The sequence below is a fragment of the Pieris napi genome, chromosome 9 (assembly GCF_905475465.1).
Source record: "Pieris napi chromosome 9, ilPieNapi1.2, whole genome shotgun sequence".
Taxonomy (NCBI): domain Eukaryota; kingdom Metazoa; phylum Arthropoda; class Insecta; order Lepidoptera; family Pieridae; genus Pieris; species Pieris napi.
Window position 1 is genome coordinate 6,089,774 of NC_062242.1, and position 27,988 is coordinate 6,117,761.

The 27,988-nt window shown below is 34.8% G+C and overlaps 5 protein-coding genes across 8 annotated transcripts; 3 read left to right on the forward strand and 2 right to left on the reverse strand.

The window, feature by feature from the left end:
• Positions 1 to 323: 323 nt before the first annotated feature.
• On the forward strand, positions 324 to 9,944 carry LOC125052464 (TOG array regulator of axonemal microtubules protein 2). 3 transcript variants are annotated; one of them, XM_047653328.1, is made up of 9 exons: positions 324 to 2,228; positions 2,609 to 2,750; positions 3,916 to 4,044; positions 4,346 to 4,549; positions 4,714 to 4,854; positions 5,085 to 5,137; positions 5,434 to 5,543; positions 6,030 to 6,081; positions 8,235 to 9,944. In XM_047653328.1, exons 1-9 carry the CDS (start codon positions 706 to 708, stop codon positions 9,328 to 9,330), a joined length of 3,450 nt encoding a protein of 1,149 aa, XP_047509284.1. In that variant the 5' UTR covers positions 324 to 705; the 3' UTR covers positions 9,331 to 9,944. The 3 variants fall into 3 exon arrangements, with proteins under 3 accessions (XP_047509284.1, XP_047509285.1, XP_047509286.1); XM_047653329.1 differs by lacking the exons at positions 324 to 2,228; positions 2,609 to 2,750; positions 3,916 to 4,044; ... (1 more) ...; positions 4,714 to 4,854; positions 5,085 to 5,137 and adding an exon at positions 5,230 to 5,346 and having other exon boundaries at positions 5,424 to 5,543; XM_047653330.1 differs by lacking the exons at positions 324 to 2,228; positions 2,609 to 2,750; positions 3,916 to 4,044; ... (1 more) ...; positions 4,714 to 4,854; positions 5,085 to 5,137 and adding an exon at positions 5,235 to 5,346.
• Positions 9,759 to 11,402, forward strand: LOC125052465 (TLC domain-containing protein 5-like). The gene is made up of 4 exons (XM_047653331.1): positions 9,759 to 10,097; positions 10,502 to 10,730; positions 10,818 to 11,055; positions 11,304 to 11,402. Exons 1-4 carry the CDS (start codon positions 9,884 to 9,886, stop codon positions 11,358 to 11,360), a joined length of 738 nt encoding a protein of 245 aa, XP_047509287.1. The 5' UTR covers positions 9,759 to 9,883; the 3' UTR covers positions 11,361 to 11,402.
• On the reverse strand, positions 11,379 to 12,489 carry LOC125052466 (RNA-binding protein 7). The gene is made up of 2 exons (XM_047653332.1): positions 12,111 to 12,489; positions 11,379 to 12,028 (listed from the first exon to the last, which is right to left on the reverse strand). Exons 1-2 carry the CDS (start codon positions 12,195 to 12,197, stop codon positions 11,537 to 11,539), a joined length of 579 nt encoding a protein of 192 aa, XP_047509288.1. The 5' UTR covers positions 12,198 to 12,489; the 3' UTR covers positions 11,379 to 11,536.
• Positions 12,490 to 14,701: 2,212 nt separating this feature from the next.
• LOC125052474 (RNA-binding protein 42-like) lies at positions 14,702 to 19,142 on the forward strand. 2 transcript variants are annotated; one of them, XM_047653350.1, is made up of 8 exons: positions 14,702 to 14,975; positions 15,054 to 15,120; positions 15,257 to 15,473; positions 16,022 to 16,219; positions 16,643 to 16,783; positions 17,409 to 17,525; positions 18,140 to 18,278; positions 18,966 to 19,142. In XM_047653350.1, the coding sequence occupies exons 2-8, from the start codon at positions 15,074 to 15,076 to the stop codon at positions 19,097 to 19,099; spliced, it is 993 nt and encodes a 330-aa protein (XP_047509306.1). In that variant the 5' UTR covers positions 14,702 to 14,975; positions 15,054 to 15,073; the 3' UTR covers positions 19,100 to 19,142. The 2 variants fall into 2 exon arrangements, with proteins under 2 accessions (XP_047509306.1, XP_047509304.1); XM_047653348.1 differs by having other exon boundaries at positions 14,702 to 15,120.
• A 335-nt stretch (positions 19,143 to 19,477) lies between these two features.
• LOC125052473 (pancreatic triacylglycerol lipase-like) lies at positions 19,478 to 27,975 on the reverse strand. The gene is made up of 7 exons (XM_047653347.1): positions 27,814 to 27,975; positions 27,396 to 27,562; positions 24,643 to 24,766; positions 23,430 to 23,675; positions 21,578 to 21,760; positions 21,154 to 21,313; positions 19,478 to 20,511 (listed from the first exon to the last, which is right to left on the reverse strand). Exons 1-7 carry the CDS (start codon positions 27,863 to 27,865, stop codon positions 20,286 to 20,288), a joined length of 1,158 nt encoding a protein of 385 aa, XP_047509303.1. The 5' UTR covers positions 27,866 to 27,975; the 3' UTR covers positions 19,478 to 20,285.
• Positions 27,976 to 27,988: the final 13 nt, after the last annotated feature.

The following is a 27,988-nucleotide window of genomic DNA, read 5'->3' on the forward strand; positions in this document are numbered from 1 at the left end:
ATATTATGATAAAGCAACTACTTAAGAACTATGCATTGATCGAATAAGAACTTCACATATAGTTTCACTAGGCAATTATTTTGTCGGTAAAAAACATAAGGTTGAAATATTTCTCTCAGTTAACTACGAAATATTGAAAAATACGAAACATGTGGCCCATCATATCGGCTCATCTGAGCAGAGCTTTTGCATAGGTACACCTGTATTCAGTTATGCTACCGAGGCGTAAGTATCATACTTTTGGTCTCAGAAATGTGCTTACTTAATAGTGACATTACACCGTACCAGTCAGTTGGTTCCTCAAACCAGAGGTGAAGAGTAATTTAAATACAAATTTCGTTATAATATACGTTCCTACCAGGAATCGAACCCAATACTAACTCAAGACATCAATTTTAATTATAAATTTTGCGTTAATAGCTTTAAAATTACGGTTTTCAATAAGGTAATCTTAATAATATACCACCCACGCACCGGTATCGATTTCTTATATGCGGGCTTACTAGTAAGGTGTTAAAATATGTGTATTAACTATTTCTATAGCACAGGCCTATAATGAAATTTTGTAAAAGTCTAAGATAGTATACAACCACCTGTGTTTATCCATCGATTGGTCAGAGTGTGGCTTACCGGCCGATCATTAACCCAGTTGGGATTCACGTCGCGAGCCGAGGGCACGCCAGCGGCGCTCGCCGGCAATTCACCATGCAACTGCCTGAAATACCCCCGCCTCCCCTCGCACCTCTGTGGGACCGAATATTGCGAGCCCGCGCTCTACCGCCGGATCTCGACGTCCAACTCCTTTACATCGCCATCAAGGATCGACTCACTCACCCGGAATGGGAAGTAAGGCTTCACGCATTAAGAGTGCTCGCTGATCTTCTACCTCTCTCAGGCAATGCACTTTCATTCCCTTTCGACCAAGTTATAGACAATCTGGGACATACGTCGCCGAACGTTAGAAAAGCTGCATTGGATGCGCTTAGGGTTTTTTGCACCCACTGCGAAGAACCAGAATGTGCGGCACGTGCAATACTAGATAAGTGTTCCTATAACAATATTCGACCTCAATCCGCAGATTTAAGTTTTAAAATAAACGTTGTGACTGGTTTAGTTTTATCTATTCCAACACTTTTTGGAATTTTAAAACGAAGACATAGAGACCTCGACATATTTCCGGTAATTGAAAATTTGGGTGAGAAATTGTTCGATTCTGTGCATAAGGACGCTGCTTTACGATCTTTAATGAAACTGCGTCGCGTGTGTGGACCACGTGACTACGCCCTGTGCTTTTCAAGGCTGGACCCAAGAGTTCAAGATAAATTTCGCTACTTGTGTGAAATGTACGACGAAGACTCAATGGACGTCTATTACGGACCAAGGCGGTCTCGTAACCAAAATGTGATACATATTAATAGAATTTTAAATAATCCAGCAACAATACCCATCCATTTCTCTACTGATTCTTCATCAGACGAATCATATAGAGTACCGTTGCACAATAATAATTACGCTAAAGTGATAATAGAGACAGAAATTAAATTCGATTCGGACACAGCAATTACAATGACAGTCTTAGAACAAAATGAAACCGAATCTGACAAAAATGCTGCAAGTGATGATGAATGTTCTAGTGAAGATCGTTTGTTCTTAAAGTACAGTGAGGAGGAATCTGAAGAAGATGCAGATGTTATAGTGAAAAAAGTGCGTTTCGGTGGAGAAAGTGTAAAAATACGGACGCCGGACAGTGATAATTTGTTAAATAGTGAGGATGATTCAAACCAAAATAATTCTCGAAGTATATTAGAAAAACTAAATGAGGAAGTAAGTTTACCAGATAGACCATCCATATTAGATAAGGCAAAGGAAATAAAACGAGCTGTTGAAAAAGAAACTCTTGCACCTCATAAAAAAAGTGGAATACCGCTACCAGTAATCCAAAAACAAAGAAAAAGTTTGGCTAATGTGAGCAGAAATGATAATAGAATAAAATCAAAGTCTTTGAGTGAGCTGTATGATTACTTTAACGGTAATAAAAAGAAAACATTAGAAACGAAATCGAAAGAAAGAACAGGTTTTGCCCTCACCCTTTCTGAAGTGAAATCTCCTGAGACGGTTTCCAGTCCTGTGGAATCACATCGAGAAGTTGAGGTATTACATAACTTACAACGGAGTCCCACCGTGTCCCCGAGAAGACCACAAACACGCGTCACCGTTGATACTGATAGGCGAGTATGATTCAAGCAAATAAAACAAAATAAGTTTGGTTGGCCTCTTGAAATATTTACTGAACCGCCTTACATAACTCAATTCAGCCACTCACTTATTTATTGATAGTAATAATAATATTAATTTCCTAAATGTAAGTAAATAAAACATTCCTTCGTGGGCCACTTACTTACTCGTTAGTCAATTATTGCAATGACCTTTGTTGATATTAAACTAAACATGCCTTATAGACTTGAAAAACACAAGAACCCTGAAAAGTATAGATTCCTGCGATATCAGTATATACTGGATGATACCTATTTTGCCGACTTTCTTTGTTATACATACGTATAAGTAATTTAAATGTCCAAACAGTAAACGTACTTTATCATTTGAACAGATTCGTACTGGATTTGATCGCATCTTCTCCTCCAGAATCACTGCTTATCTCTCCTCGGCCATCATCCCCCTTACAATTACACTATGATTGGGAGGCCTTAGGTGTAGTACCAAAATACATTTCAGAGCAGTTGCATAATACGGTAAATATGAATTGATATATATTTTTTTTAATTCAATTTAATACTTAAGCCCTAAGATTAGGTAAAATGACATTATGAAATCAGTTTTAATGTTTTCGAAAACTATTTTTGTGTGTAATAAATTAAACAAAAATTTGTAAAATAAGATTTCCCCGTAAAAGTAAGAAATTGTTCATTATATTTTAAAGAAACTCTTATTATAGATAAATAATAGATAAACCTAGGGGCTAATATTATCTTTGGATTATGCGTGTAAGTACTAACTAATGTCATAAATTCGCGTTTATATCCGATAAAGAATTGTTATTTTAACTCAGGGGCTGTTCCAATAGAGATTTGCCTTGACCTGTCTGGGCGAAAATGGTCCTTTGCATGCTAATTTTATTCCCTTAGACACAATAAAACTTTGAGTTCAGATATGCTTGGACGATAAATTTTGATTACGTGTTTAGTTACTTTTTGTTTTCTGTATTTTATGACGTGCGATGTAATGTCACACGAATAGGTTTCTTATATTTGGCCTCTGCTTTATTTTTAGACGATAGTCGTAATATTATAAATGGCAAAAGCAAATGTTTGCACAATATGTGTTTGTCAATGTCTTTTAAGATTATTTGTAAAATTCATTTTACAAAAAACGTAACGTGGTTTATCTTGCACATTTATTTATAACTACAATATGACATGACAATTTTAATCAAAGATTTATACTATACAACAACCAAATTACAGAATATAAAAGTAGTAACAAATAAAGGAAAATATTATTCATTTTATGTTTGAAGGAAATAGCAAATAGTCGACATCACAGGGGACCGAAGATCTGGCAGCTACCTCGGACAAAGAAGTAGGTAGTCTAGCTATTCAAAGGGAGAACGCTGCCAGTATCTTCGGATCCTTGCCTAAAGGGACTCCTTTTAATAATATATTTAAGTTAATATATTATATTTTTAAGGGTATTAAGTTTTATATAATTTAAGTTCACAATTATATCGTGGTTTAGCCGGAGCTTAAAATTAAAGTACCATAGGACTTTAGAAGGTTTACGGCCTAAATCCGTAACGATTGAGTAATATTAATTCCGTTAATAATAAAATGATATAAAACGATCAGAAGCTATATTTTTACTATATTGATATACTTGTATTTATTACATATTGAGCAGGAAAACTGGATATCAGCTGTAAAGGCAGCGGATCAGCTCCACGGCGCATTATTGGAATCAGATAACGTCGCTTTGCTGGAGACCGCTGCCCTATCTCTTGTGCAACACATGTGGGCCCTTAGTGATGCGGTATGTATTCAATTCATAAATTAGAAACGTGAAAGTTCGTGGGGTACGAGGACGTAATAAAGGACTCGCTGGTGTGATCTGATTGAACACACACCCAGTTACCCTAATTAAATATGTTGAAATTAAATGTGTCATGAATAACATAAGGACATTGGACAGACTAGAATAGGAATAATTAACGATGGCTATTGCGATTTTAAATATTTGAAATGATGCAAGTTTTGATAGAAATAGTATCTACATGTGAATGTAAAATAAATGTTAGTAAATAAGGGCTGTTGATTATATTTTAATTTTGCAGATACCAGCAACAAGAGCACCAGCAGAGGGAGTTGTGTGCTCAATGGTTCGTAATGCAAACGCAGATTGCATAAGGCAGCTGTTGCCAGACCTGTTGCGCAGACTTTCAAGGGAACCAGCACCCACTGCCTTACCCCATGCACTATTGCTGAGGATTGCATTACATCATTTGGTTGAATTAGTTTTCGACCAAAATATCATCACGGTAAGCTGCAACATCAACATATTGTAATGTCAAAATGATTAAAGTCGAACTTTTGTAAATTCAACAATTAGCTATTATAATATTCAAATAAAGTTTCTGAAAGAAAATCAGGAAGTTTCAAACCAATTAAAGAAAAATTATACTAAAACTTAAAATTCCAACAGGAGACAGATTTAAATAAGCTAGAAGCCGCCCGCCTTCAAGCCACCATGTGCCTGGCTAAGGCGGCGGGACCAGCTGCTGTTTTAGCTGCTGTTAGGCGTTGTTTAGGTGTCTCATCCGATGCTGACATGTTTTGTTACAAAGTAGGTATTTTACGAATTACATGACATCTTTACTTAAGAATAAAATAACTCTATTAAAACATAAGCCACACTAGTAATAACATTTCATGTTAAATGGCTTTTCATTTAAAAAAGTGTTCCTCCTAGTGTTCTATAAGATTAGTAGTCATTAAGAAATTACAAAAATGGATAACATACTACTCAAAGGACCATGCAAAATATTATATTTAATTTATAAATTTCTTTAACAGTTACGTGACAAAATCAACAAACCGCTGGAAAACATGCCAATCCATGTTTCGAGGTATGTTGATTGATGATCAGTAGGTTCATGTTTCAAAAAATAAATTGTAGGTACCTACAATCAATTTTTTTATATATACAAAACGTAGGTACTTTATAAAAGAATTTGCTCAGTTTCATATTGAGTACTACACTATTCTTGAATTATGTGATATTTACTATACTTAAATGTTTGTAGTATTACTGTGCTTTCAACATTTTTTTACTTGGGTATTTAAGTACCTATTAATTCCCAGGATCTTGATTCCTGTTTGTTATAAGTGTATATTACACCTTCAAACAACTAGACATTTGTAGGACGTCTCAGCTACCTGTACCGACCCGTCGTCGTCGAGCAATGTCTACTCCAGCCCCAGCTCCTAGGCCTAGAAGACTGAAACCCTTACCAGACTCTGCACCATCGCTGGGTAAGCATAAATCAAGGTTATATTTTTGGACCTGAACGGAAAAACAAGCTTGTTTATAGTACAAGTACAAGTCGTGTATATTTATTATATTACTTATAACATTAATTACATCTATTTTTCTATTATTATCTATCTCTTTAAGTATATATATATAGTTTTTCCATAGATGAACTTTTATTTAAAATATAAACTTAATTATATATTACCATCAAATATACAGTTTTTAAAATTTTCTTAACCTACATAAGTAGATTAATTTCTTCTAGTACAGCAGAATGTAGTCATGGTGCAACAGCTTTATTCAAAATATTAAACAGAATACAAGATTAACTATACTATAATAATAAAATCTGCTCATAACATATACGCTTTAAGCGGTTTTAATTTCCATTATTCAACAGTTTATCTACACAAAATAAATGTTGTATTTAATACATTTTGAATTTGTGAAAAAAATGCGTAGAATAAATATTTCATTTCTTACAGGTATCTCTTCTCCTGGAAGAAGATTAGAAGTTAGACCAATAAATACACAACAGTAAGTGTGCCTATAATACTATTGGAAATTATTATTTAAAGTATATTTTTAAAATAACATATTTCTATTACTTTGATCAACAAATTTCTGAAAAGATTTAAGTTGTAGATATGTATAAAAGTGGTTTTCTATATATGTATATATAGGCCGTGTAATTATTGTTTTCATTATTTCAACTCCCATAAACGGAAAGGTATCTACCTACCTAATATTTATTAGCCTCAGCCTTGATCTTAGGGAAAATTTTCAGCTGTCGAGTAAATTTTTCCTTTTATTCAATGAAGGCTAAATCATCAAACGATTGTTGGCTTACCTTCACGGATTCTATGAAGTATGCAAAAAAAATTCCGATTTGTGTACCACCTGAATGACATTTAGTTGTTAAAGAATGTGCATTATTGACGGTATAAAGGCTATGCCAAAACACTTCATATTAAGGTATTATATGCAGGCGTTTTTTATACGAATCTTTACCATACTTACTTATGTCAGGTCATACGTTGTAACTATTTCAATAACAGATTTGTGTTATTGTGTTTTAAAATTGTGTTTGCGATGAAAGACACAAAACCGTGTTTTATTGAATTTTAATAAAACTTTTAATTTTATACTCAGAAAGGGGTCAGTATTTAAATTACTTTAGTCCTTAGTGTAGCCTAACGAATGGCCTATTAAGTCCTTGATTACTTCAGCAAACCATGAGCTCGAATGTTCAAGTGTTATTAAATGAAATCGGAAACATTGAACTCCCTGACGCCCTTTTGTTTGCTTGCGTACGTTACTATAATTATACAGTCACGGCCCAGACACCTTGCCAGTAAATAATTACTTTATACACACTAGTCTTCTCCAAGTGTCGTACTAAAATTTACTTACCTTCTTTATAAGACCCCTTTTGGTAGGTTTGTGTATGAGCTTCCGATGTTTTATCAGTAAATCTGGATTAATTGCTTAAAATAACTAGTTAAAAATAATTTAAAATTAAATATCGAAAATTATAACGAAAATAAAGAATATAAAAAAGAATATTTACCAACAAAGTTTAAGCAAGAACCAATTCTAACTACATGTAGCCTTCCTTATTTATAAAATAGTAAGGGTCTGTTTCACAATGTACGGATAAGTTTTACATATGTTCCAAATTAGCTATTTATTACTTATTGGTAGGATAAACACTATTGTTGCGTTTCACGACTGTCAGATAGCGCTATTCGTCACATCATAAGTTATGAGTTCGATGAATGTCAAATAGCACAATTTATCTTCCAAATAATTTATGTGTTGCATAGCTATTTGGTACTTTATCCATACATTGTGAAACAGACCCTAAAGATGTTAGTCATATTTCGAAATTGCCTACACAAATGACTAGCATTATTTTAGAAAAATAGTTTGTACCCGTTCCTTAGCAACGAAAAGAACAACGGCTTCAAATATTAGCTGGGTCACACATCGCTCAAGAACCAGTGAGCTCAATTGGGTCACCGGGTCGACGTCGGGAAATTATAAAATACCAAATCATTCTAATCGCATCAATAGCGTTATTATCTATTCAACAGAAGAAAGTTCATTGAGATTAGTCACGAATAATTTGACCACCAAATTTTAGTACATCGCGTGTTTGTAATCTAAATAAAACAAAAAATTATTACCTACTCCACGCCCATTCAAGGCGCTCATAGACGACCTATTTCTGCTATCGTCAAATCGCTCTACTTCGAAACTGACCGGCTTTTGCTAATAACTCTTTAATAGGACCTAAATACATGCTTTAGGATGACGTAATAATGTGAAACCGAAATAACATTGAATTAAAATGTACCCTATCGAATTTGAAAAGAAAACAAACATCGAAACTTCCGGACTGTTTACCATTGTTTAGGGGATTTGATAGCTATGCGTTAAAATTGATTGGTCGTTAGTAGATATTAGCGCGGGTGAGTGTGGCTAGCGTCAGTTGCAGAGTCGGTTTAGTGCACGGTGGTGGTATGCGGCGGCTCTGCTGCTGCGGGGGCACGCCCGTACGCCCCACACCCATCTGCGCCCCTGACCTCGTAGCTGACTTACCCCTACATACGCGGTATCAAGACCGAACATTAATTTAAATTAACACATTCCGGACTTGACTGATTATTTAAACTTTTCTGTTACAGAGATACAAGCGCTAGTACAAATTCACCGGAAACGATAATAACACCAGTAAAAGAAAAGGACAAAACCGACGACACTTCGACTTTAGAGAAAATTGAAAATGAACCAGAAATAACATCACAAGCTCCCAGCACACCATCAATACATGTCGAGGATTTTTCTGAAAAGAGTCAGTCGTCGCTAACTCTAAACGCGTCAAATATATCTGAACAAAAAGAAAATGAGTTGCATCAGTCAGATGAAGCTATTTCGCAAAAATCTGAATCAATATCTAACAAATCAGAATCAGTGGACCAAATTGATTGTCGGCCCAAAAGTGAAAAGTCTATCTTCGAGCGCCGAAAAAGCGGCGTTTCCACATCATCGATACGAAGCATATCTCTCGAGGAGGTCCCGCAGAGACATGAACGGGATGTTCGCACTGCACTGGCCGAGACAATAATACCAGCTCGGCATGAAGATTGGGAAGCTATAGTTAGCGCACTAACTGAAATCGAAAGGCTCGCGAAGGATGAAACGGCTCGGGCCCCGGCAGCAAGCTGGAGATCTGTTGTCCGAACGGCTTCCACTCATGTAAGATCATTACGATCAAGAGTAGCTCGTGCTGCGTGTTCCACTTTAGGAACTTTGTTTGAGCTACGAGGAAAAATCTTAGAGTCAGATGTCGAAGAAGCCGCTGGGGCGTTATTAGAAAGATGTGCGGATGCCAATAGATTTTTACGTGCAGAAGCCGCAAATGCACTTGGACGAGTAGCGTGTAGCGTAGGCTGTGCAAGGGCTGGGGTGGCTTTAGCCAGAAAAGGAGCTACACATCGCGCGGGACCAGTAAGAGCCGCTGCAGCACAAGCTTTAACACGTTTAACAAGGCATACAGGACCATCGAAAATTCTAGAACTTCCATCTGAGCCACGTACCGTCATCCTGAGAGCTGCTGGTGATCTCCTTGGTGATGCTCACCCTGAAACCAGGCTTCACGCCCGACATCTATGTATTTTATTGTCAGAAGACCCGCGTTTCCATCAAATGCTCAAAGACTCGATGACACTTAGCCGGTATCGTGCAATTGAAAAATATGTGGAAAAATTACGATGTCGATAGACACACGAAATAAGGTAGTTTATACTAACCTACCAAATCCCACTGCCGTTCATTACTGTTGTTTAGAACTTAGATTTTTTTAACTCTATACAACTTTAATTTTTTGAATAAAATATTTTGAAAAGAAACTTAATGTACTTATAATAAATGTAAATAAAAATTCAATGTTTAGATAATAAACTTTACCTAAATAATATATGTAATTGACTATTTATTTTTATATCTTTATTATTCTATTTAATGACTAGATAGTAGATCGTATCCAGTAGGCACCGAAACGTTTGTGCTTCGAATTCAGGGTCAAATTTAGCTGGAAACCTAGAGCGCTGCACTAGGCACTTTTGTATTATGTACCTATAAATTTTACCAATCATTTACCAATCGTAAACCACTAGATTTTTAGTAAAGCAAACCACCCTAACTTTTGACAATGTAAAAAAGACAGTAAGTATGTCATTCGCATTTTAAAAAATTAAATTTTTAAATACCAGATTTTACCTTTTCTATTAAAATTTCTGAGATGTAATCATAACATTTAAAAAAAAACCTACAAATGGCTTATCGGCCAGAATTGTCGACAGCATCGCTTATAAAATTAACGTCTTTTTTATGCTGGAGTTGGTCCTATGTTTATTGCGCGGCAAAAGTACCAGGAAAGAGCCCCGAGTGGTACTCTAGGGCAGTGACCCTTCTGCATGGCAGCGTAGCAACTGCAGCAGGGCTCTGGCAATGCGGCGTATTTAGTCTAACCCGAAAACGGCTTACCAGTGAGTAGCCAACTAGATTTCACTTTTCAATTCTGTTCCCATGCTTTGTTTTTTTAATGTACTTTATGCTTAATCAATTATCATGTTGTCTTTTAACTTCATTTTAAATCTTCTTTGGTAGTTCAAATAAATTGATCATATAATCTATGTGAAAATATAATGTTCTTAAGTTATAAGTAGTAGTATTTAAGTTTGTAAGTTAATATTTTAATGAATCTTATGGAGTCTGATCAAGAGTCAAGACTCATAGTTCACGCTAAGTCTCGTTTCTGAATCTTGCTCTTAGAAAGATAAGTAAGGCTGACCATAACTTTGGACAGTACTTTCTATTATTATTAGCGAATACTTAAAAGACTATGTTTCCATATCTTTTTGTATAAATCTAACACATGCTAAAATTTTAGGTAAAATAACCACGGCGCGTTACGCTGTGATGGTTTGGTCATGGGGTTATTTTGCATTTGACCTGCTTTGGTGTATAATATATTGGACTGATAGTTATGTAATGCTGGTACACCATATTAGTGCTTTGATAGCTATAAATATATACATGGGCAAAGACAACACTGGCTGTACTTTTGCCTGTACATTGGCATTAATGGAAATTACAAATCCCCTGCTACAAAGTAGATGGTAATACTTTTTTGCCCAGATTAATTTTTACATTAAAAAAAATGTGGTTATTCCTTGACACATATTCTTATTAAGTTAATATTTCAGGTTCTTACGATCTGAAGGATATGAAGGAACTCTAATATATTATGCAGTGGAAATAGTATATTTAATTCTATTTATTGGCCTCCGTGGCATATTTGGGACATATTTGACATACAAAATATTGCATTCAGATATGTTTGACATGGATGAGAAATTAATTTCACTTGTCTTCTACATAGTATCCCTTATCTTCATTTCAGAAATTATAGGCTATGTTGCCTACAAATATAAGACAAAAATTGTAAGTAAATTTAACTTACAACATTTCATTAGAGGGTCAAAAATATTGGTATTAAAATATTTAAGTTTTATATTCAAATAAATGGTTAAGACAACAATAATGACTTTTATATAAATTTTTTTCTTAATTACTTTATACATAATTTTGTGTTGTTTATTTTATTCTATAAAGATTAACTATAATAAACTTTTTTTCATCTATACCAAAACATTAATGACAATTCTTTTAATAATAAGTTACTTTTACAGGAAGAATTCAAGGGATTTCTTAATGAAGTTGGCTATATTTTAAATGGACACTGGTGAAAATTCAAAATAGCTCTATTAAATGCATGTATATAATAGTTATTGATGTTGTCATTTTATTTATATCATATATACAATAATAGGTAGTTCAGTAAGTGAATAAATTGTAATTTTTTAAATAAAATTTACTATTTCTTCCACAAAGCAATATTTTAGTCCTCTTATGTTATTTATATTTAATCTCTTCTATAATTTCTTGACCTTTTCCTATCCTTCCAGTGGCTTGAGTGCTTTTTCTGACTTTCTTTATGTCTATTGTCGTCTCGCCCATGCTTTCTGTTATCATTAGTTTGATATGGGTGGTGCCTATGCAACCAATTTCCTTGTAAGCTAGCCATAACAAGCTCATTGTTCATTTCACTTCTTAATAATGGCATGGGTCTTTGGCTATCGTCCTTAATCTTTTCTGTCATGGCAGCAAATTGCTGGATGACATTTTGGTTATGAATTTCAAGGGGTACTTCATCACCATATGCACGAATAGAAGGTGGTAATGGAACCATACGCCCTCTACAATGCATTGATAATGCTTTATTAAAAAGGGCTGTACCTCGAAATAAATTCAGTGCATATGGTACAGACACTTCATGTCTGTATGTTATAAATGCAAAGTTCCTTTGTCTTCCATCTCGATCTTTAACAATTTTTACCTTTTCAAGAGGGCCTGCCTAGAAAAGAAAATCAGAAGGCATTAGGTTATATTAGTTAAGGCATACTATTTACTTACTAATAGAACAGTAACTAACATACCTGTAAAAACAGTTCATACAGAATTTCCTCAGTCACTTGTTCCGATATGTTACCGCACCATATCGTTTTATTATCCTCTTCATACATGATACGCAAAATTCAATATCATCAGTCACCTAGGCACCCAAAAACTTGAAAAACTTCTTATTTATGCAAGCAGGAGGAACAGAGTTGACGTTGTAATTATAAAGTGCACAAAACAATGTAACTGCAGTTTTCATTTATTGATTTTAAGGTAAAATGACATTACTTGAGTCAAATGTGTCTTGAAGTTTAGAAAATATGTACTCAAAATTATTAACGCTAAATATATATTTTTTATTATTAATAAAAATATTATCTTGTTTCAGTTCACGTCAGTTGTCAAAACAGGGCTGCCAGTTGCTTTTTTTTTTTTTTTTTTTTTTTATATAATAGGGGGGCAAACGAGCTTGCGGGACGACCAAAAAGGGTAGTCCACGCAGCCCATAGACACCCATTTTAGTGGGTGCGTTGCCGGCCTTTGAGGGAGGAGTAGGCTCGTTTTTTAAAAATTTGGAGGTCGTATCTCTGAGGGAAGACCCCCCCCGGGAGCCGATTCCACAGTTCGCTAGTTCGCAAAAGAAAATGCCTAGTGAAGCGGACCGTGGAAGACCTCCAACCATCAAGATGATGCTGGTGAAATTTAGAGGTCGTTCGGCTCGTACGGTGTTGAAAAGAGGCAGGAGGGATCAACCCAAACAATTCTTCAGAACACTCTCCGTAATAAATTTTGTAAAAAACGCAAAGAGACGCAATGTCTCTGCGTAGCGATAGAGAATCAAGCCGATCAGTAAGACATTGGAGATTGACAATTCGACAAGCCCTTCGCTGAATTTGGTCAAAAGGAAGAAGCTGGTATTTGGGAGCACCGGCCCAGAGATGCGAGCAGTATTCCATATGAGGTCGTACTTGAGCTTTGTAGAGCTGCATACGTTGCACCTCAGTGAAATACTGCTTAGCCCTACCCAAAACACCCAGCTTTTTGGAAGCCAGTTTGGCTTTTTCTTCCAGATGACTGCGAAATTGGACTTCTTTCGAAATGCCAACCCCAAGGATACTGAGGCTGTGTGACGAACTAAGGAGAGCGCCTTCAAATTGGGGAGATACGACAAAAGGATCTTTCTTGGCAGAAAACGAACAAACCTGAGTCTTTGTAGGATTAAACTTAACAAGGTTGTTACTACCCCACACAGAAACCTTCTCCAGAATCGACTCAATTTCGAGAACAAGTTTGTTGCGACTCTCATCGACTTCAGATCGAGACATGTTCGGATGGCCGGAATATAATGTGTCGATGGTGCTGTCGTCTGCATAGCAATGGATGTTGTCGATATTCAACAGGTCATTGATATGCAGAACGAACAGGGTCGGCGATAGGACACAACCTTGCGGAACGCCTGCATTGATGGGTCTAGGATTGGAACACGCTCCGTCAACTAGGACTTTAATGCTACGTCCTACAAGAAAATTTGCCAGCCATCGACATAAGCCATCGGGCAAACCGTATGACGGTAGTTTCGAAAGAAGCGCCCTATGCCAAACCCTATCAAAGGCCTTAGCTATATCCAAGCTAGCGGCCAATGCCTCTCCCTTACTTTCCACAACTTCGGCCCATCTATGAGTTAGATAGGCAAGAAGATCACCAGCCGAGCGGCCACGGCGAAAGCCATACTGACGATCACTAATTAGCTGGTGCTCCTCCAGATATCGCAAGAGCTGCCTATTGATGATAGACTCCATTACCTTTGAAAATAAAGAAGTGATTGCGATAGGTCTGTAGCTGGATGGTTCAGAGCGGTCACCTTTTTTGGGAATGGGATGAACATGCGCAGTCTTCCATGAGCTTGGAACTACGCCCGAGGAGTACGAGAGTCGAAAGAGCCGTGTAAGCACCGGAGTCAGCTCAGAAGCACAGGTCTTAAGAACGATCGAGGGAAGGCCGTCAGGACCACTTGACTTGTGGGTATCAAGGGAGATTAAGGCCCTCCGCACACCAATCTGTTCGAATCGAACTTCAGGCATAGAAAACCCGCAATGCGGAATAGTGGGCGGTAAGGTCCCTGAGTCATTGAGCGTGGAGTTAGAAGCAAAGAGAGAGCAAAGGAGCTCTGCTTTCTCTTTCGCCGAGTGAGCCATCGAGTCATCCTCCTTTCGCAAGGATGGTAAAGAGGGCTGACAAAAGTTTCCCTGAGTTGCCTTCGCCAATGACCAAAAGGCACGAGTTCCAGAGGGCAATTTCGCGAGCTTTTCACCAATTCTGCCAATATGTTCCGATTTTGCTTTAAAAATTTCTCGTTTAAGGGTTCGGGTAGCTGCGTTAAATTTCTTTTTATGGAGAGCTAGATGAAAAAAACGCACGACAAACTTTAAAACTTCATATTCTGAAACCATTTCCACGTCACAAACAGTGCGCCTGGCTTTAAAATTTAAATTGGTTTTTACCGGGTCCTAACCAGTCTTAAATAAATCGAATTTTATCCAATCGCGTCGATACTTCTGTGCTGTGTTTTTTATAGTCTGTGAAATATGCCATCTGCGGAGTGTGGTTAATAATAATAATTGTCTTTTGTCAAACTCATAAATCACAATCAAATCTGTGGACTGTGGTAGAAATTTATTTAACTAGAATAATCATATATTGCAGGTGGACAAGAAATCATAATAGAAACTAGATATATTAATTGAAAAAAGTTATTAATTACATTACTAACTTAAAAGTCAACTTAACGTAAATTAATTTTTAAATCATTTAATGCCATAACGTATACTTCTGTACGGACTACGGTTATCGTAGGTTGTTAAAAATTAGCCTAGAGCTGAGAGCCCCACATGATGGCATTCCCTGTATGTATTTGTGCTTAATTAAAATAGCCCTAATAAAATTGTACTCATAACTACGTAAAGTTTTTGGATTTCTTCTAGTTTAAAATCAATACATCACCATGGATGACTCTTGTAAATTTCAACAAATGCAGGATGAAATGTCCAGGTAAGATATTCTTCACATGTTCTCTAATAAAATAAATTTGAAACTAGAAAACACAAAATTTTCTTGAAGCTTTAATTCACTGGTATACACAGTAAACCTTTATCATCCACATTGAAAATTTAATAAATTTTTTCAGATTTGAAGCAGAGATATCTGGGTCGGGAGGACCACCTATGCGTCCCGTGATAGGAGCAGCTACATTTGGCGCCGTACAGCAACAACTTGAACGGTCATTGCCTCCACCACCGCCACCACCAGCTTTATTAGCATCATTTGACCATAGTGTTTTAGGTGCCAGGATGTTATTCCCTACTGGTGCCCCACCCCCACAGTCTATGATGGTACCTGCTTCTGTGAGTAGAAATTTAACTAGTCCACTCTCTGATTATAATCAAGCCTTTCTTGCTGAGCACTTTTCATTTCTGTGAACAATAATTTTTTTATTTATAGTGGATGGTGAATTAATTATGAAGATAAATTATTGATCTCAGAACTAGTAGAAAGTAATGTTGCAAATTGTTAGCACACATCGAACGCTATTATTTACCTACATATATCCCTAAAAATACTTAATACTGAAGTAATATTACATCAACACTTAATCTCATAGCATCTTGTTGAACTACTTTTTAAAGTATTTTTTTACTATTATCATTATTGATAGTAAATATGCACTTCAAACAAATTGTTACATTTTTCTTGAAATTTACTTTATAATCATAATAATTGTTATCTTTATTTGCTCATCCCTCCTAAATTTGGAGTATTATAATTATACATTTTATATAAATTTATGTTTGTTTTATATACATAAAAACAATCTTATGGGCTCCATTAAAGCCTAATTTATACAATTCCATTGTAAGGCTTTAATAAATTTATGGATTCAAATGGATTTTAGGTTCAAAGACTTCGTCCGCCAAGTGGCCCAGGAGACTATTCTGCACCTATACCTTTCCTAAGACCTGGACTTCCAGGACCACAACTGATTCCTCCACCTCCTGCACCACCAAAGCCACAACCAGTCATTTTATCAGCTGCACCCAAGTTATATAAACAGCCCAAAGATGATGATGATAAAAAAGAAAGCAAGAAAAAGGTATGTGCTTAAAATTATAAACAACTCCTCAAACAAGAGATTAAAAGGTAATAAGTTAACAACGTTTGGGTATTATAATAATATTCACTTTATTTTAAATTAATCTAAATTTTGATAGAAAATATACCTCATCACTCACTTGCCCACATCTAGCTTGGAGTTACTAGCAACACCATTAAAATCTAGTTTAGGTTTCAATGGTGTTGTTGGTTTTTATTTCCTCCTTACCTATGCTTATAACACTATACAGCTGAAGGTTTTTTTTGGTTAAACACAACAGCAGGGTCTCCGAGTTCAAACCAAAAAATATTTTTGTAGTTGTTAAAAACCAGTAGTTATTTTTCTCAACATAGGTGAAACAGTGTGAGACAGAAAGAACTTCTTTCTGTTGAACATAGAATTAGTAAAGCCTAAAAATTTCAGAAGCGGTCTCGTCCAATAACTCCACCTCCAGAAATTGAAAAGCCTCTAACTCCCCCTCCAGCTCCACAACCATTGCCTGTACCTGTCAGTGTGTCTGAGGCTTTGGTGCCTAAGGCAAAGAAAGAGAAAAAACATAGAAAGGTAAGGACAGTTTTACATTATATGAAGTCATGGAGACGGATGGGTAAATAGCATCAGTTCTTCTGGTGATTTGCCATTATATGCAAACAGAATGTTATTTAGAAAAATTTCTATAATACTAATAAATACATATTTATAAGGTTCTAACAATTACTGTCATTGATATAGGAAACAATAGATACAATGTTGACGACTCATTGATCTAGTGGTTAGTACCCCTGACTGCGAATCCATGGGTCCCGGGTTCGATCCCCGGCTGAGAGCATTTGGTGTTTCGCTTAGGTCTTGGGTGTTTAAATATGTATTTATATGTCTATCTATCTATAATATGTATGTATATCCGTTGCCTAGTACCCATAATACAAGCTTCACCAGCTTAGCATGGGACTAGGTCAATTGGTGTGAATTGTCTTTAAAAAAAATGTAATCTTAATTTGGTTTTATAACTGAGATGATTATATTGTATGTATTTATAATATATATTAATATGTATTTGAATTGCATCTAAATGAATATAAACATCATGACAATCGTATTCAGCAAAATAAATTGATTTTAATTATAAAAAATTAAATACGTTTATGTGGAAATATAATGTATTAAACTAATAAATTATATTTTCGAGGTCGTAAGGACAGCAGGTGGTCAGGTGTGGGAAGACGTGACGTTATTGGACTGGCCTGATGATGACTTTCGCATGTTCTGTGGGGATCTTGGAAATGACGTCACCGATGAATTACTGGTAAGTGATCTGTACATATTTAATAGTGAAGTATAATATTTTAAACCAAATTTGTTTTAAAAGTAAATTTCTCAAAAATTCCTTACAAAATGCTACAGAAGTAGCAATTTTAACTAAATCATTTTTGTTGTAACTTTACTGTGATAGTTGTTATTATATAAATAACACGGTAAAGTTATATTTATATATGTAATAACAATAAAACGTGTAATAAGAACATATTTTCCGCATGGAGAAAAGTTCCACTGCTTAGTATGACTCATGTATGTTAAAAATGTAGTCGATTTGACACATGAGATATGTTTTTTTAGATTATTGAACCTAATTCGAAATTTTTATTATGATAAAACATTATTATATTATTATTATAGTGGTGTATGGAAACTACTTAGGTTATAGATACTGTTTGTTCATTCTCGCATTCGTGATCGCTGAAAAGCACTCGAAACGTTGAATTATGTAATTAAATGAGCGTTTATATCCGCTTTTAATTTAAATGTTAACTTTTACATAACTGTTCGAAGCTATGGCTTTATAAATTTGAGATAAAATTAAAGTTGAAAATCTTAATTTAAACACAGAATCATACAAAATATTTTTGTTGAAAATTCCAGGCTAGAACATTTGGAAAGTACACTTCGTTTCAGCGAGCTAAAGTCATCAGAGACAAGAGAACTAACAAAAGCAAGGGTTTTGGCTTTGTCAGTTTCAAGGATCCCGGAGATTTCATTAAGGCTATGAAGGAAATGGATGGTGAGCATGTTATATAAAATATTCCCTAGTTTAGTGGCGCGACTGACCGTGGTTCGATTACTGGTAAATATTTTTTACCAGTAAATTGTTTCGCTTTGGAGGCTCACTTAATGTTCAATTTGTTTCCTGCTCTTTTATTAGATTTAAAATTCAAAAATCATTTATTCATATAGGTAACAAAATGTACACTTATGAATGTCAAAAAATAAAAAATATATATGAAATACTTCTAATTTTACATTTACAACCAGTTCTCAAATCAAGGGCGTAGAACGGAAGAGAAAAACTGGCAATAAACTCTCCGCCACTCTTTTTAATAGCCAAGTTTTTTGTTTTACGCAATGTTTGTAAGGAGTTGCCACCATTACACCATGTTCCACATGACATCTTAAGTAATTAATAATAATAAAATAAATAAAATACAAAGATCAGCAGGAGGCTTGGTGAAATAGGAGCACGCACTTACATCCCGTGGGAACAACACGCAAATACATAGTCGAAACAACTTACATCACCGCATACACGAATTCAAGTACGACCAGTCACCACAAGTAGCACCCGTTCACGAGTATGACGCATGGCCAGCCATCGGCCCCCTCGCCATATACTTACTTTACTTGGCACTCAAACTCTGTTAAAATTAATTGTTTACTTATAAGCTCATCTATTTTTTATATTTCTTCACAGGTCGATATGTAGGTAGTAGACCCATTAAATTGCGCAAGAGTACGTGGAAGAATCGCGCGCTTGACGTCGTCAGGAAGAAGGAGAAGGAGAAAGCGGCTCTACTCTCTCTACTCATGTCGGCGAATAAAAGTTGACATTATTGATATTAAAATATAGAAATATATATGAAATAAACAATTTTGTGTTGAATTTTTGCTCTATTTTGGAATCAGTAAACTTTGTTTCGACAGCCACTGTTAATTCTAACGTCTAAGAACTAGAACATTTTAGAAGAGACAACAATAGCTTACTACACATTATTATAACCTTACCACATCAGTTCCAAAAATAGTTATCTTTAAATTTTTGATCCTTCTTTATCTTACTGTACTAAGAAGGTTTTATTGTTGGTTCTGCAGTCATATTAGAAATAGTCTTCAAGTAATTGTTGTACGACATTCATATGTTTTACTTATTATGTTCAATCCTAATTTATACATAACAAAGTAGTGTACGCAAATGAAAAACAAATATTCTATATATCATTTATTTTGATTTCTTTGGCAACCCATAAATAATTAGACAATATTGTACTTTTATTGAATTTATCTACTAACGTCTTACAGGCTTTTTCATAAACACTTATTTATTTGCAAAGTCAGTAGTGTTTTGAAGCTTTGAACGTATAAGGGGATTAGCCTTAATTCTTACATTTAATTTAAATACTAAAACTAGTGGAGACGGCTGCCACCACCATCATATTGCATTTTTATTGTAATGTATATTTTTCTTACTGTAAAAATTGGGATCGCCAGATTAGCAACAAAAATGCCGGTCATTAATTAGCTCGGATCACTCATTCCGGTGATTATTATAATAGTCTGTCCCAAGTGTTCTTTTGCTAATGAAAGACGGTAACTTGAGTCTAAAATTAAAACTAACGATCCTTAGATGACAAGTTAAAGCCAAATTATCTTAAGATTACCCTTAAAATTATTTCTCTTTTCTTGTCTTTGGAAAAAGTGTAGTCAAAATAAACTTATATAAAAAACTCAAGCAACGCTCCGTGGGCCTTTTTGGAACTAAACAAGCAACGAAGTGTTCCAATAATATTCGCGAAGTTAAGTATATCAAATCTAAATTATGAAACGATTGTACTGTTCGACAATGACTTAATCGCATCGACGTTTACGAATAAATGACAAAATGATCAAGTGCTGTTATCAAGAATATTAGATTTTATATTAATAGAATTTATTTACAAATTCATGGGACATTGCCTTTAATTACCCAGCTTATTCCACCGTATTTCCTAGAATGATCTACGTAAATAGATTTGTCTTATTCTTGTTCATAATTTTCCCAAGTAGTATTGGTAGGTATGTTTTTAATCCGTCTAGAACGAAGTCTTACTATTGGCCTAGGGCGTGTTCTTGGGGGTTGAGTGGTTGTAGCCGCAGCCGCGTATTGTTTGTCGAGACAACAGCGATCGTCGCCATCCGATAAGCCTGTCGTAGCTGGACAGAATGGAGCTGTAAAATCTTCTACGCAATATGCGCCTGAGGCTCTGTGAAATAAGGAAAATCGGTACAATATATTACTAAAGGTTCCTACAATTATTTAAGAGGTCACAAATGTATTCCCCTTATTTTGGGGCGTGGTACTTTAATGCATGTGTTTCTGTGAGGTGATTTAGGATCAGACTGTGCCTACCAATTACTAATCGTTTATCCGAGTTTGAGAAAAGTTTTAAAGTTATTTAAATAAATAATATTAAAAATAAAAATAATAAGCATATCTAGTACAAAGTTATTTTCATGTCTGCTGTAACTTATGTTTGGAGTAAATATGTAATGACAATGTAATAACAATGTTGGCAAGAGCAGTAATTATTTAAAATGCTCTCGTAGAAGTTGACACTTAATTTAAAAAATCCTAGGAGCTCGCTCGTTATGAGCGATCTCTTCCCGTAAATCAATATTGAAAGAAATAATATAGAAATAACATTAAAATAAATATATTTTTGGTTTAAGCAGTAGGCTAATAAATGAGGTAGGCACTCGATTGCTCCTCAATTTAAAAAACAGGTTGTTTTTTACATATAAAATTAAATAAAAATCAATGCAATGTGTGTGTAAGTGTAAAACTGAATAGGATCTATATAATAAATAAGTAATGAATAGAATGTACGCTTATTTATTGTACTCACGTCATAGGCGCAGATTGTCCCAAAGGCACGGGCAGGGCGGAGGCTCTAGCTGGCGGAACTCTCACTGAGCAGCGTCGCCCGCAAGGGACAGCGGCACGAGGCCTGAACAGACTCTCTGCCTGATAGCATATCGACCATACGTGGCTGCATAGGGCTGCGTCTGCAAATATAACTTTTTTTTAAAACCAGATCTATTTGAAAGAAAACCTTTGAAACTAAACACAATTTTGAGGGTATTTTTTTATTTGAACCCACCTCATGTGATTGTGATCACGGTAAACGCGTCATTAAACCACTTTCTTCTTGGATACTGTTTACGAAACCAAATTAAACCCCCAATTTAAAGGTACTTGGGGAGACAAAGATAAAAGTTGCCTTGGCTTTTATTTCACGTTAAAAAAACAATGGTAGCTCTTATACTCACTTGGTGTATCCTCACAAAAGGGTTGACTTCTTCCTCCATTTAGACAGAAATCTGCATGACCAAGTCGTGCCGCTTCACCATACCGGCCTGCGTTTGTATGAAGAACGTGGACCGCCCGAGCATCTCCAGGGTCTAGACGTAATGCGGGAGCTGATCTGATCAAAGGTCTGGCTGGGTCCAACCCTGGAAAGTTTTCATACATACATTTCTCTAAAAATAGCCTAGCCATTTGTGAAAATGTCTAAATTGATACAACTTAACTAAAGATTAATTTTACACATACTTTATTTCGTTGCAAAAATCAGTACTATTAAATTATAATTAAATAATAAGGAGGTCTACGGGCGGCCTTATCGCTTCGAGCGATTCCTGGCAGCCTTTTAAGGAAAATACAATGAACTATTTATATATTTAATTAAGTAGTAGATATTGAAATTATATCATTTAATCATGCTACATACGTATCATTTGTATTTTCAATTTTCCTAACCTACAAAGTAATAATAAAAATAATTAAAACAAATTTAAAATGTTTTTCCCCTGTGGCAAAGGTACAATACCTTTAACGCTGGTAGCTTTTCTTCGCCGTATTGCGATACTTATTCATGAATAGTGCATAATACACCTTTTAATTTAGAGTTGTGTAAGAGTTGTAAATAAATTATGTTAGGAATAGTTTCAATATTTATTCTGGTATATATCTGGTAATTATTATGTAATATAAATTTATAGAATTCTCGTTTAGCTTTAGTTTAGAGACTTCTACGTCACAATCGATGCCAACGAATTATTCACTAAAAATATTATGAGCAATAAAATGATTTATATACATAGTTTTAAAGTTCACTCTTCCGTCTACCTATGTATGCAAGTTGGATAATTATTGATTAATTTATGTTAGATGGAACTGACTTATAATTATTTATTTTGGTTTATGCAATTGTAAATAATGACATATACAATTACTTTTTTAGTGCAAAAAGCAATTACGAGAAAGAAATGTAAGACAGTAGAGAGAGTATGTTACGAACCGGTCTATTTCGATAAATTACGTATTGGAGAAAGTTTGATTAAGGTAGACACATATTATGCACTTTTCGAATCGAAAAAATTGCGTCATATTTTTATTATAAATAAATCCCCGTGACTTCGTCCGCGTTATTTAAGAGAAAACTTACACTAATTAAATGCAAACTTTAGAACATTTTATTTGTATTAAACAAGCCTTCTTTATTACTGACCTAAATATTAGAAAATATCAAATAATTCTGACAGTCTCTCTAATTATACCAAATACATGAGAGTATGAACACAGGAAAGTACGGAGTTAAAGTGTAATCTAATCTGTTCTTACATCGGCAAATGGTTACCACACATCTCCTCATATACATTGCGTGTGATACATAAGATTTCATTTGAATGGATTTTGTAATAATAATAATCAGTGGCGCTACAACCTCTTTAGGTCTGGGCCTCAGATTTCTGAATCTGTTTCATGATCATTTTTCAATTTAATACGCAAGTAGGTGATCAGCCTCCAGTGCCGTCGACTTTTTGGGTGTAAGACATGTCGGTTTCCTCACCATGTTTTCCTTCACCGTTCGAGCGAATGTTAAAAGCGCACATAGAAAGAAAGTCCATTGGTGCACAGCCGGGGATCGAACCTACGACCTCAGGAATGAGAGTCGCACGCTGAAGCCACTAGGCCAACACTGCTCGGATTTTGTAATAAATTCGTCTAATAAGTAATATTGTTTGTTCACAGACAAAACATAAAAAAAATCAGTAGTAGTAACGTAGTAACGTAACAGTACGTTTATGATATCGATTCAAATTCATGAACGTGACATACCTATAATTCGATTCATTCTGAAGTTCAAGTAATTTGACATAATTCCACACAAGTGAGCTCCTAATGAGTGTCCGACACAAGTGAGGCGGTCAGGTCGCAGACCCGCACGACGCAAAGTCGCAAGCGCCTCTGCGACGCACCGTGCGACCGGGCGCAAGTTGTGAACAGCCGCGACATAGCACGGAGGCTGGCATAGCTGTCCCCAGTCTAGCATGAAAACGTTGTAACCGCCACGCCGGAGATATGCTAAAACATGAGAAACACATATGTAAAAGGAATTATAATTAAATTACGTTGTATTTCTAGCCGTTAATGACTAAAGGTTTTAAGCTAGTTTCCCAGGGAAACGCAAATATGAAAAAAACGGATTTGGATGGTAAAGAATGCAATGTTCCCTATACCTAATTGGGGTTTGATGATCTCTTAAGGATTTAAATTCATCTAGAGCATAAATTAATTCTAAAATATTTATTATTAAAAATACCTGACTTCATACAATCTGACCCGCATGTAACGACAATAAGTAGAAAGCGCAAGAGTTCGTTGATGTCAATTGTCGAGTATGCAATGTAAAATCGCAATACTTTCTCTGATTGAACTGACTGATAAGGAGCTTAATAAAATCTCTTTGCTAACTTTTTTCTTTCGTATGTATAATGAAACATAGTAAAATAGTTTACTAATAATAGATTAATTATGTTTATGTTATAGCTATGTATTGTTTTTTTTATTTGACATTACATAGTTATAACATAAACATAATTATAAAACATGATTATAATTAGATTACAAATTTTGTTACATTTATTTCTTGCTTTGCCAGCAAAGCACAATTACAAACACATAGATAGAACATAAGCATATATAGCTAAAATTTTAAAGTTTTTTTTTATTATACCAAGGTAACAAGGCACTAAATGCAAGAGGGGTGTGGAGCTTGACTCACTCCAGCACAACAACCTCGGTTAGTACCAACACGATTGGATCAAAGGATTTTGAAGTTTTGTTTTTTTTTAATTATTATAGAACAGGCTTTCCTGATGTTAAGTGATAGCCATGGCCACCCATGGACACTCTCAATGCCAGAGGGCGAGTGTGTTGCCAGCCTTTTAGGAGGAATGTGGGACGAAAGGCTGACACTAAGCTAGGCTTCGAATAGTCCAAACCGGTCTGCTACAAATTTCTCTATCTATATAATTATGAGAATAATTACCATCTCGAAGGACAATTATCGGCAGTGTATCATCCCCACCAGCATAGCCGTGAATAAGTAAAATTGTTTCGTGGGAGGGCTCCCAGCTACTCTGACGAAGCCAGTCTTCACTAAAGAGGTCCACCTGTATCACAAATGTTAATACAATTTAATATTTAGGTAAATGACAACTTATGTTATAAATACGAAAGTAATCTGGTTGTCCCTTAATGCGTAAAGGTAAACATCCGGACTTTTTTTTAATTCTAAAGTTTTACGTGTATTAAACTATACTTACTGACAAGAAGTTGAAATAATCTGTAGTTTGATATAATATGACGAATATTAAAAATAAACTATGATTGATTGCGACAAGAGATACCAAACTACCCCAATAGCCTATTTGAGAGTAATCTGAATGAAACATGATTTTAAACGGTTTGGGGAAAATAACGAACAAATAAAAAAAAATATACATCAGTCACGTGATACAAACGTTTACGTGCTTGTAAATAATATCGCTTGGAGTTTAATTTTGTCGGTAAAAAAGAAAAGCTTTACATTGTTTCAAAATGTCTTAGGTACCGTTAACTTTGTATACTTTTACAACTGTACATAAAATATTGATGTCCCCAAAGCAATTTCGTAATGAGATACGCGCACTCAATACTGCATTTGTACGGTTGTAAGATAAAAATATTTTCTTATTGGTACTTCCAAAATAAAATATCCAGAACGGGTCTGTCCCGTTATGTTAAACAAATACCGATGCAATGATTAAATAATAATGAGTAATTTTTGGCACTACTTGACAGAGAACCCCAATGCCGTCATACGAGTAACTACGAAACCCATTTTTGACGGAGGTATTCTAGAAAGAATTTTTGAGGTATACAAAAACTTCTGTAATCAGGATCACAAGTGAAGTTACACGGTAAGCTTGCTGATTACTGATTAAATATAGTATATATCAGAGCATATACATTAATAATACCTTGAGCTCAATATAGTGTTATGTTATTAACGGTATTAACATTTGATAAATCGCGGTTAAATCGCCGTGACCCATGTATTTAATTTGTATAAAAATGTCGATTACCATCGACATACTTACTTTGATATTTCAGTGAAGTAGAGTAAAAATGTGTCAAGCCCTTGCCTCATTTGAACTTCAAAGTTAGGAAAGGTAGAGAAACAATTTGTGTAGCAAACATTGTATTTGGATATCGTATCAATATTTTATAGTTATGATTGTGACCTCAATTAAATGTTGCCCTTCAAATATCTTTCAATTCCATTCATACATACAAATTCGCGTTTTAGCTCTGCACATTCATGTCTAACAAACGGTAAAACTACCCTTTTTGAAGTGAAAATTCTAATGCTAATTAGAAGAAAGTTTACGGTCTATTGTAGGTTTGACAATTAGTATTCTTGAGAGCCTTTCTAACGGGTGACCTGTGTTTTTGTCCTGTCGGTCATGACATCGTTCTACACCAAGAGAAACCTTAAGCCCTTATATTTGTTTGGATAAAATTGATGTTCAGGATTTTTTTCAAGCAAACCTCCGATGAGATATTAATTATGTATTTAGTTTCGTGTTTACTTTCTTAAACAACTGAATAAACATCGGAGTTCTAATAAAATATGTACCTACCAAATATTTTTGTATAAAATTACCAGTACAAAAAAGAAAATATGGCATACTTGCAATTGGGTTGAACAGAACTTGAATTTTAATTAAGTATTACCTTACCATAAAACAATGGCTTTATACTGGTAATGTTGGATGTTAATATGTTTCGTGAGAAAAAAATTCAATAGCAATACAATCATGTATTAACGTAAAAGTTTTAACTATTTTAAGCTACTTATAATATTTGCAAATGTAGGCCTCGGTTTGACCACGATTTATGTACCTATGTTGAATTGTATAGTTTTTTTATGTGTACCACTAGCGAGGTTTTTACATTTATGCTCGAGCCATTTATTTAGGTTTTATAAAAAAATCTGTTTAGTAAGGTAAAATAATAATTAACGTAATAAATTTGATTTAAATATTTGCGTATTTACGTGAATACATTTGATACTAATAAGACGGGAGCTTTTTACACGTAAATAATTTAAAAATTACTGAAGCAGCTTTTCATTCAAAGCTACAGGTACATATCGACACTAAAATTATAAAGAGGTAAGATTTGATAGTTTGCATTGAATAGGCTCCGAAACTAGTGGGCCACTACTATCTCTGATGCTATATTATGCTATATGATATTTTCAAAAAAGTAATTTTGATAATGTAACCCGAGGTGTATAAATAATACCAATAAAAAATTATTTCGCGTATGCTGCGGAACCTAAGTGATGTACTACAGTTTTATAAAGAACATATACGTACAAAAGTCCAATAATATATATCTAGCTATGACATATTTAACAAAAAAAATAACAAGCCGTGACCGGACTGAACGCTAGTAGTAAGAGAACTATAATCTGTTAAAACTGAAAGAATAAATAAACGCAGTACTCGTATAACATGTCTAAAATACGAAAAATTATTAAATCTCGATAAAACACTAATTCGTAAAAAGTACATCAGTGATACGTTGTATTTATATAACTTTTCTCTTTATAACAGATTAGAGCACTAATAAAAACGGTGTAAGTGAACTGATTTAATGTTAAAAAGCGTATAAAAAAAAATACAAAGTGATTGGAATACGAATCGGTATACCGTATATGAAACCAATTTTGAGTAATTACAAAATACTTACAGTTTTCTTTTCAGGTTCAGCTTCTGTGTACAAATTTATAGTAATATTTGGGTCAGGGCATGGCTCTCTTTCTCTCTTCCACACGCAATCTTCCAATGTAGAGTTACCGAAACTATCACTATTCAAAAATAGAGCCTCTTTTATCGGCTTTCGTTGACATGATATGCCTGTAAAATAATTTTAATATAAAATATAAACAAACCTTATAAATTACATAAAAACCCAATTACATGTGTTTGTTATTATTATTTATTTTATTAAACGAAAAATGCGTTAAAACTATTTAATTTTCAGATGCATATATAAGTATTTAGATATTTTTTATAATTACAAATTTATAATAGGCCGATCACAAATGTAACCCGCATTGCACAGTTTTACAAAATACAGGGACATAATTTTGAATAAATTAATTTACCTGAAAAAAACACGAGAGCGGCAGCAAAAACTTTTGTTCGAAGCAGCGGCATCCTTGCGCCCGCGCACGCTACGGTACACTGCGTTGCGCAGCAGGACTTGGCGGGGGCTATTGGCACTGTCACTTGTGTGCAATACTGTCACTGAAATATTGGAAAGTACATAGCTATACGTAC